Here is a 10,199-nt window from a genome sequence, read left to right as displayed (position 1 = left end):
ATGGCCGCCCTGCGCTCCCTGCTGCGCTGGCGCCGCCGCCTGGGGCCCGCGCCCGGCNGCTGGGCTGGGCGGCGGCGGGGGCGGCTCTCGCCGGGTTCGCGGGGTACCGGCTGTCCGAGCGGCGGCGGGAGCCCTCCCGGGAGCCGGCAGCCGCCGAGCCGGGCGGGGCCCGGGCGCTGCTTCCCATCCCCGTGGCGGCCGCTGCCAAGGAGACGGTGACGGTAGGTGTGTGCGCGCCCCTCGCAGGGAGCCGGCTCTGCCGGGGCCGCTCTCCGGGAGGGCGCTCCCCGGGCTGTGGCGCAGAGGTGACCCTGCGTGGAGGCAGCCCCGGGCCGGGAGGCGAGGCAGGGCCCCAGCAGGAGCTGTCAGCCATCGGGAGGGACGGGCTGTCACCGGAGCGCAGCCGCGGGCACTGGCGCGCCTTGGCTGCGCTCGCAGCGTGAACCCTGCGTTTCGCCTCCGGTGCTGTCCTGGTCGAATCTTTCTTTAATAGAAAACGCTGGTTTGCAAATGGAACAGCTCCTGGCAGCGCAAGCCCTGACTTTCGATTTGTGCTTAGGACTGTTACCTTTCTAATATAAAATTTCCTGTAGAGTGAAAGGTTTACACTGAATTTCATAAGAAGTGACAGCATTGTGACAAATAACGGTTCAGTTCGACTAATTCAGCGAAAACACCGGTTGAGTAACCAGGGGTAACAAGAAACACAACTTGGAAAATGGAAGTTTCCCGTGATAAGGATGAGCTCCTGCACCGCAGCCTGTGTAATATATGGTAATCATGGAGATGGGGCTTTTTTCATTTGAAAATGTCAAGAGCTGTGATTAGGCAGTTTGTCACAGTGGCATCTGCTAAGACTGGAAGTCTGTGGTGCAGATGGCCTGCTTTCTCTATACTGAGTTTATTTTATACTGTCTTTGAGAACAGGATCTACATTTTTGCAGTGGAGGCCATGTGCCTAGGTATGAATGTTGTTCATGCCCTTTTGCCCTGCATTGTTAGCTCAGAGGCAGATCCTGTTGGCAGCATCCCCTATGAAGAGAAGTTGAATTGGTTATTTTTGATTATTCATGGTCTCGTATCTGGAGTGTGTTACTGTGGCACAGAGGACTGAAGACAAACTGTTTCAGTTTTTCATAGTGTTTTGTTTTGACAGAACTTTACATTGTTTTACTTAGCGAGTCTTAATGGTCAGTTTTCTTTAAAGGTAGATATTGCTGCTGTACCTTTGAAAGTCAGTGAATTTTCTTGGATGTATGATTATGAATTTTCACACACATCACTATAAAAGCATTGAGGTTGAAAATTAAGAACTGAGTTTATATTTTAATTAATGTAAAACTAAAAAAAATTTAGAAAATGTAATACCTATGTATACCTATTTTTTAAAAAATATTGGTATACATAGGTATAGGCAGTAACTATCTTGAAACACCTTACTCCTGTATGGCGGAGGGCTATTAATTAATTTGGCTTTCTATTTGCTTAGCAGAAAATTTGAAAGATTAACTTGAAATATGTCCACTCAGATTGTGTGGACTAAATCCAGACTGACATCTGAGAATATTAGTTTTACGTTGCAGGTTTTTATTTTTGAATGATTGGTCTAATTGATTTCCAATTGCATGCCTATGTGCTCAGGATTCCTGAAAAAATATCCTTTCAATTAAAGCCCCCTAAAAATGAGGATCAAATAGCTGTGACATTTTTGGTCTGAGGTTGTGGGTTCCTGTGCGTTTTTTATTATTGACTCTTGTTCCGCAGAGTGGCTTGTGGGGAAAGACCATAGTTTGTAAGTGAATCTAGACAGGGAACTACCATGAGTAGTTTGACCATAAGCTCTGTCTGTTATCCATTTATAATTGCCCTCTAGACCTGTAATGAGCACCAACTCTTTCACTACAGATTTCTAAAACATCTCCAGAGATAGAAAAAAGGATGCAAATATCATGTTCAAATTGCGTTGAATGTTATTCATGGTATTCTGCAATGGTATTGTATTGTAACATCCTTTGTTAGAAGGCTGAATTAGTGTTGCCTGAGGGGCAGTAATGTTTTAATTCCTGATTTTGAGTGCTGAGCTTTCAACTTTAATAGTGTATAAGAGTTTAAGTCTGATAACTTTGAAAGTAGAAAATTCTGTCATGAAAAGTCATAAAGGTGTCAGTCTTACTAGGATTAAGGTTGGAGCTCTTGGATCTACTGTCAAATGTGTTTAGAGTAATCATTGGAGAATGATAACCTGCAGATTCTGTATAGATGAGTTGATGGAACTGTGATGCATGTTTTACTAGGATATTTTTACAGTTTTATCAGGTACTGACCAGCAAAAAATGATGAGGCTCATGTATCTTGGAATCCTCTCCAGCTGCTTTTGGTTGTTTCTTTATTCCTGGTGCATAAAGTCTGGCACTGCTTTCTGGGGTTTTCTAGTTTCTAAAATTTCCCTAGTTCCCTGTTTCATTTCCAATCTCAGGCTTCTTTTCATTCCACCAAAGCGAATCATGCAATGGCTTTTCTTTTTCCTCCCTCCATCCAAGCCACACTCTTCTTCGTCCTAATATTTTCATTTGCACGTTTCTTTCTTAATTACTCTTCTAGCAGCATGCTTTTCTCAAATGCTATTTACTGAGATCACTGGAAGCAGGAAGTGGAGTCTCTGCTGTCAGTGTCTTGGTATAGAGATCTACAGCAGCTGGTAGAAGCAATTACACCAAGTGTTTCTTACACCACTCCTGGGGGACAGAAGAACCACTAAAAAAGACCCCAGTACTGACAGTAAAGGGACCAGCCCTTGCAAAACCTGAAATTCTTTCCTTTAAGACAGCCTTAATATGAATTTGTATAAACTCTCTTGACAGAGAGTCTTAAAATTTTTGTAAATATTCTGGGGAGGAAATCTATTTCCTCCCATAGATTTTCTGGTTTGTTTTTTTTTTTAATCCATTCTGAAACATTGATTGAGGATGGATAGTTTCATTTTTAAAGGTTAACACAGTTATAAACTGAAGACAGCATCACAGTGTAAAGTATTCAGATACTCAGGGTAGTTACAGCTGTCTCACCTCTAGCACTGTGGTTAACCTTGGCCAGCAGGCGCCACACGGTGCCACAAAGCCACTCCCTCATCTTCTAGCAGTGGGATGGGAAAGAGGCTTGCAAGTGTAAAAGTGAGAAAACTCGTGGGTTGAGATAGACACAGGTTAACAAGCAGAGTAAAGGCCACACAAGCAAAGGAAAATAAGCCATGCAAATGAAGCCAAACAAGGCATTGATTCCCTGCTTCCTGTGGGCAGGCAGGTGTTCAGCCGTTCCCAGGCAAACAGGGCTCCATTACATCTAATGGAGACCTGAGAAGACAAATGCACTGAATGTGTGTGTCCATTTCCTCTGTCTTCCCCAAAGCTTTTATTAGCAAGCACAGTTATTGTATGGTGTGGAATCTCCCTTTGGTAAGTGGGGGTCAGCTGTCCCATCTGTGTCCCGTCCCAGCTTCTTGTGCACCTCCAGACAACTCAGTGGTGGGACAATGTGAGAGGCAGGATTAGCCATGACGCTGTGTCAGCACTGCTCAGCAACAGCTGAAACATCTCTGTGTTATCCACACTTTCGGTCACAAATCCAGAGCATAGCACTCTACTGACTGCTGTAAAGTTAACTATCCCAGCCAAAATCAGTACAATGCCTGGTATTGAACTCCCATGTGGGTTTTTGACTTCCTCAGAGGAATTTTTGTAAAAATGTAATAAGTGAAGTGGTCTTCTTGTTTCATCCAGGCAGCTCCAGTGGACAGCAGAATAGTTTTCTGATGCTCCCAAACACTAAAACACAGGGATAAACCTAGTTTATGTTTTGGCTCTCAAAGAACATCTTTCTTTCCTGGCAGGCCACCTGCTTCCACATAATGTTCATATGGCCTGTGAAAGTATTTTGAGAGTTGTACTAGTCCCACTTACTATCCCTACAGCTGACTTTTCTTCAGATTCTGTCACTGAGTTGAAATAATGCTAGTGACAGAATATTTAAGTGTATAAAGGTATAATATATATCTTGATGGTTGGTTGCTTTGTCCTACTACTGTGTTTTACGATTTATGAGCCAGAAAATTTTAAAAGGGGTTTTGGTTTCCAGGACTAATAGTGATGATTACACAGATGTTCATGTGAAACCTTTTTAACTAATTCAGAAATGAGGCATATCTTTTGAGACTAACTGGAAAAAAAATGTATTTGACACTGTGAGACTTGTAGAAAAACAATGTCAAAAGTGTCAAAATGGTCTGCGTGTCTCCACGTTCTATGAAATTGCTGAAGTATGAAACGTGTTGAGCAACAGATTTGTGAGTTTATGTACAGATAAGTAAGAAAATGCTGTTTGCCAAAAGTCAAGTAAGCTCTGAAATGTGTCACCAGCATGGGGTCTGTGGTGTGGCAGACTATTTGATCAGACAAAGATCATAGGCTTAGTGCAGAAATGTGCTTGCTTGACCAAGCATAACACTTGAGGTGTTCTGGTGGAAAGTAAGATTTGTTGCAGAAGCAGTATGAAGCTAAGTTCCCCACAGGATTACCTTTTCCCAGATGCTTTCTGAGAATAACTCTGGACCCTAGGGCTTTATAGATGATTATTTGGAGTGAAATCTTGGACACTATAATAAACTAGCAGTTTTAATTCCAAGGGTGTTGCCTCCTTGTAACCAAAGAACCAAAGTAAAATTCTGTACTCAGACCTCCTAATTTTGTGTCTGAAGGTTTCAGTGAAGACAGGGAGAGCTCTGCTAGCAGAGACAGCTCCTTTAAAGTTTAGGAGGTGGTTATGCAGAGCAAGAATCTGTTTGAAAGAACTGTTGTTCTGACAGAGTGACAGAGTTCCTCAGAGGAGTTAATATTTGTCTTCTAGTTCCTTACTAGAAGACCTAGTTCCTTCCTAGTTCCAGAAGTTCAGTGTCGTTAGCAAAACTTGCTAAAATAGTCTTGGAAATACCAATGATGCATCTTTGTCCTCCTAAGAGCCTTCTATGTAATCATGTTGTTATTATGTAAAGGTAGTGAACTCCAGGCCTCTTATTTAATTTTTGGATATATGGTCTGTGAATAATCTTCCTTCAGAGATTATTTTAAAATCTAAAGAAGGGCAAGGAGAGACAGACACGGCCTGCATACTTCACATTTCTTGAAGGCACATTAATTTCCAGAAGAAAACTATATACCTAGGGTGTTTCCAAAGGATTTTTCCCTACTGTCTCAGCGATACTGTCAAAGTCCCTCTTTGTGAAAATTTGTGAAAATAATCAAAGGGTCAAGTATTTTCGTAGCAGCACATTTCTAAGAGCATTGCGTCATGTATTTCCATCTCTGTGAAATGAAGAACAAGACTTTACCTCCAAAAAGTAAGGGATGCTCCCCTAGGGAGGAGGCTCTCCTCCCTGCTCAAAGAGGATGCTGTTCCAAAAGATGCATAAGCATCACTTTTCCAAAAGCCACTTGCAGCAAATGCTGTTTCATAAGTATTGTGCATTTCATGCCATAGGGCAGTTGCCAAATGTATGAAGATGGTTTGCTCTTTGGCTGATCACATCTGAAGCTCCTTATCAGCATAATCCTGAGACGGATACTGCTTGCCAGCTGTGGTGAGAGCCATGCTGAAGGACATGGAAGGTTTACCTTTTATCATTATTTCTGTGTTCCTCATGACAGAAAAGGATGGTGCATGTTTGGGATGGACAGATCCAGCTACTAGTGTGTTTTGGTGTGGCATGCAGTGAAACATATTAACATATAGGGCTGGGCATACATACTGACTAAGGCTTCTTGGAGAACTGCTATAGGTGAAGTGGGTCCCCTGTGAAACTAATGCAGGCAGGACTGATATATCAGTTACATTGTTACCCCAGTGATTTCCTGTGCCAGAGTTACATCTGAACGTGGCCCTTTTTACAGTATTTTAAACGCATTCCAGCTTCCTATGCTTGTAAAGAATATTATAATGTCCTTATCTGAGTGAAGCGGGATCAACTAACAGCTACAGTTGGCTGTACAACATCTAAGTAGTCTGCTAGAAATACAACTTCAGTAAGCATCAAAACAATTTTGTCTGCTTTGGGATTTTCCCACACTGGGAACCTGACGGTTAACCTTTTGGCCACCCAGCATGAAAACAGAATTGTGCTACTTTTATCTACATGGGAGCATATTAAATAAGCCTGAAGTCAAATAGAAACGAAGGAAGTTAGGAACAGCGTTGCTTTGAAAATCTTTTTATTTTAATAATTTGCACAGATTCTCATTGATGGAAGACAGATTACTTTGCAACAAAAATTCAAAGGAAGCTACTCACTTGAAATAAATTAAACTACTGTAGCAAACATATTTTTGACTGCAAGCAAAATGTATCATTAGTAGTAAACATTGGCTTCTTTAGCTAAAATAGACTCTCCTTTATCTCAGTTGGAAAAAGCAAGAGAACACTGATTTGACTTGGAATAAAGTTGTGAGATTTTATGTGATACTGTTGGAGTTTTTTGCCTCACATGCACACACAGAATATACATTTTTAACTACTCTGTAAAACATGTTGCATTTTTTCTGGATATTCTCAGAATCTGGTAATTGGAGTATTACTCTGTGTTTTGACAATGGATTCTTGTAGATTACTTCTGCAGAGCTTGTAGGCATCAAATTTTTAATTTCCAAAAATTCTGTATCTGTCATTTGAGCTCATTTCTATGAGAAAACTAGATATTTTGTCACAGAATAAAACTTACTTATTACTTACCTTGTGTTACACAAGGCTCACACTTGACAAAGAACATTTCTTTTGTGTTTTTTAATAAAAAGAGCAATGAGATACTGCTTTATCTTCTGCAGCTTACTCCCAGTCAATTTGGGCCATATCATTGTCATTTTTGGATATTTTCAGATAGTTCAGTGTCATAACTACTGCAAAGTTTTAGCTATTTCAGTGTCACTGTGGTCTTGTGCCCTGTGTTAGGCCTTGCATTGTGTTAGGACAATATAAAGTTATTGCCTGGATTTCACTGGAAGGCCATACAAGTTAATTCATGTTTTACCAAATTCTGCAAGGAAATGTTTCTGAGGTAAGACAGCCAGTAAAATGAACATGGCACGTGGGACCAGAAATAGAGATTAGCCCATGCTTCAAGGAGTACCTGGAGACGTTTGCTGAGAATACCAGATTTTCAGGGCATTTTGACTTGTCTTATTGATAGACATAGCACATGAAAAAATGGGAATGGGTTTTGAATGACGAATTAGCTTGATAAAAAGTCTAGATTTTCTTCACTTAAATTTTGGCTATGAATAGAGGCAGAAAATTCTGTGGAGTGTCACTCTGAAGAGGTTCTGTAAGGAATGCTTTCAAAGTTGATTGACTTAAAAATGCCAATTGTCCATAACAAAAACCTTCATCTAAAGGACCACTGCTTTGTGACACGTGTGGTGGTATAAAGCAGAGCTTTAGATGGCCCTCTTTAAATACAATACTTGCAGAAAAGAGCTTTTATTAAGTATATTAAGTCATTGAAACATGTTAGTGAGAAAGCATTGCCATCATACTTTCATTTGCATAATAAATGTGAAACTTTTGATGTCTTTCCTGGATATTTTAGGCTATTTGTAGTATGTTTGTAGCATAGATTGACAACGACATCACACCCAATCAAAGAATTATACTCTCCCTTTAGAGAAGTACCCTGCCAAATTGCTGTTTGGTTTTCAATTTAATTTTTAATTACCTTGTTTCAGTAAAAAATATTTTCCTCTGTTTCCTTTGCCCAGGTGAATATATTTAATCAATTTTAGGAAGGGCTTTGAAATATCCTCCATGGGAGAAGTGGAGGTGTGTATACACAATTCTGTGTTGGGGATCAGCAGGAATATAAGCCAAGATAATTTTTTCTCTTCAGCTGATTTAAACACCCAAAACAGGTGCTTTGTTCTCTCTGCAGTCCTTCTGCATGAGTGTGGCAAAGGAGGATGTGGTGAAATGTGGAGCAACAAGGTACAAGAGTTTGAGGAAAGAAGGACAGAAGGATGATAACCATAAGTTGTTTGATTGCAACTGTTAACACTTAAATTTTTTTGAGAATAGGGAAAAGATGATATGTCGTTTGTGAGTTCTTATAACCTTCAGTCTTGCCTCTTTGTTTACTTGTTGGGTTGTGAAGTTGAAAGGATGGAAGGTTTGTCTACCAGCTAGATTCTTGGTTTCAGCTGTGGACTTTTCCTCCCATATTTCTAATTACAAAGCAGGTCAGTGCACATATGCAGGTAAACCAGAGGTAAGCAGCTATGCCTATAATTAAGGTAAAACTGCTGTTAGGAGATTTTTGACTTTCTGTGTGATGGAAATGGGCGTCTTTTTTTAAAAGACATAGAATTGTAACATGATACAAGATCATAGTAATTAGTAGGCATGATTGCCAAGAGGATTAGTAAACATGTAGCATAGAAAAATCTACCTTCATTTATTTGTCAGAGAGATGTGCTTTCATGAAAGTTTTTCAAAATACTTGCTAATCACAGAGAGATTTAGTCAGGATAAGCTCTTGAAACTTCAAATAGAAATCGGAAACTTAGAGAATCTTGTTCACTCCTTCACCAACAGTACCTTCCCTGGTATTCTACTTTCTGTGTCTTGTTCACAGAATCGTAGAATGGTTTGGAAGGGACCTTGAAGATCATCTAGTTCCCAGCCCCCACGCCATGGACAGGGACAGTTTCCACTAGACCAGGGCTCAGAGCCCTGTCCAGCCTGGCCTGGAACACTTCCAGGGCATCCACAGCTTCTCTGGGCAACCTGTACCAGATTCTGACCACCATTCTTTTCTTCTGAGTACGGAATATCTCCCTAGGATCTAATCTTATTCGACCCTTTTTCAGTTTAAAGCCATTCTCCCTTGTCCCATCTCTACCTGCCCATGTAAAAAGTAATTTCCAGCTCTCTTGCAGATGCCCTGTAGGTCCTGGTAGGATGCTCTAAGGTCTCCCTGACTTCTTTCAGTCTGAACAATTCCAACTCTTTCAGCCCGTCCTCAATGGAGAGCTGCTCATTGTCTCCATTGCTACAGTAAGATTGCCCAAGATGGGCATAAATGTGAAATAAATCAATCAAGAGCAATTGGTGGTGTCACTAAGATTTTCATACTTGGTTCACTGCATTATCATTTGCAAATGTTGGAGAAAACAGAAGATGCTTCATTGTTATGTGTTGAGATTATTTTCTTAAATGAATGCCTGAAGAAGTGCAAATTGAGGTAATACTTTAGAGTGTCCTGGTTTTTATTTAGAATATTTGTTACTTCCCAGTAATTACGGCTTTTATACAAGAGAAAATGTTCTGCATGATACATAAATTGTTAAGCATAATAGAAGCAATAAAGCTCTGAAAATAAATTTGGTTAAAAAATAATATTATTTCCAAAGAAGTTTTATTTGTCAGTTTGCTGATTGTGTGCCTGGAGTCTTCTGTAGCCAAACTTTGCTTTTATTTGGGCATTCAGTGTATGGATCGGTGATGCAATACGCATTAAGCCTTGTTTATGTTTATTTAAATTCATATTGGATCAATAACTGGAAGAAGTTGTTTTGATTCTTTCAGATCAATCCACCAAGTTCAAAATAAAGTGGTGGTTTTACTCCTTGGAATAAAATAATGCTTAAGCCCACCGTTTTCCCTCACTTGATGTAGCTGGAGCTTGCTGCTGGAACAGGTGGTATTTCCTTTTTTCATAATCTGTAAGCTCCTGTGGCCTAGGTTTTGAAACAAATAACTGTTTTTGTGGGGTAGACCCAGGCATCTATCTGGCTTAAAAATAAAAACTTTTAAACTTTAAAAAACTTTTCTACCACCAGTAGAAAAGTTCTCAGTCAGAGCAGTTCCCTTATCCAGTTTGATGCTTGGAAAAGTGAAAATAAAGCACCAGAGCAAGGTCATGCAGGTATTGGGCTCCTCTTCATGGGGGGCTCCATATTCATATCAGGTTACCATGATTTTGAGCCAGAGCATGAAATATTGGCATTTCCATATAGTCAGAGAGAAACTAGAGTGAAAAATGAGGCAGAAATTAAAGCTTTGCAGACCTGAGTAGTGACATGCATAAATTTTAAGCATGTCTTCAAAATTCCATGTTTGCAGCATGTTATTTTATACTTGTAGCAGCATGAGTCCTTAAGATAATA

At 40.3% G+C, this 10,199-nt stretch overlaps 1 protein-coding gene across 1 annotated transcript in view; it reads left to right on the top strand.

The window, feature by feature from the left end:
- The window catches only part of MICU3 (mitochondrial calcium uptake family member 3), a 51,958-nt gene continuing 41,759 nt past the window's right edge, over positions 1-10,199 (top strand). Inside the window, 2 exon segments of the mRNA XM_041479885.1 lie at positions 1-67; positions 70-221. Coding sequence (XP_041335819.1) covers positions 1-67; positions 70-221 — 219 coding nt within the window.

This window comes from Pyrgilauda ruficollis, unplaced genomic scaffold (assembly GCF_017590135.1).
Source record: "Pyrgilauda ruficollis isolate IOZ18807 unplaced genomic scaffold, ASM1759013v1 scaffold5, whole genome shotgun sequence".
NCBI classification, from domain to species: Eukaryota; Metazoa; Chordata; class Aves; order Passeriformes; family Passeridae; genus Pyrgilauda; species Pyrgilauda ruficollis.
This window is presented reverse-complemented; position numbering and strand designations above follow the sequence as displayed.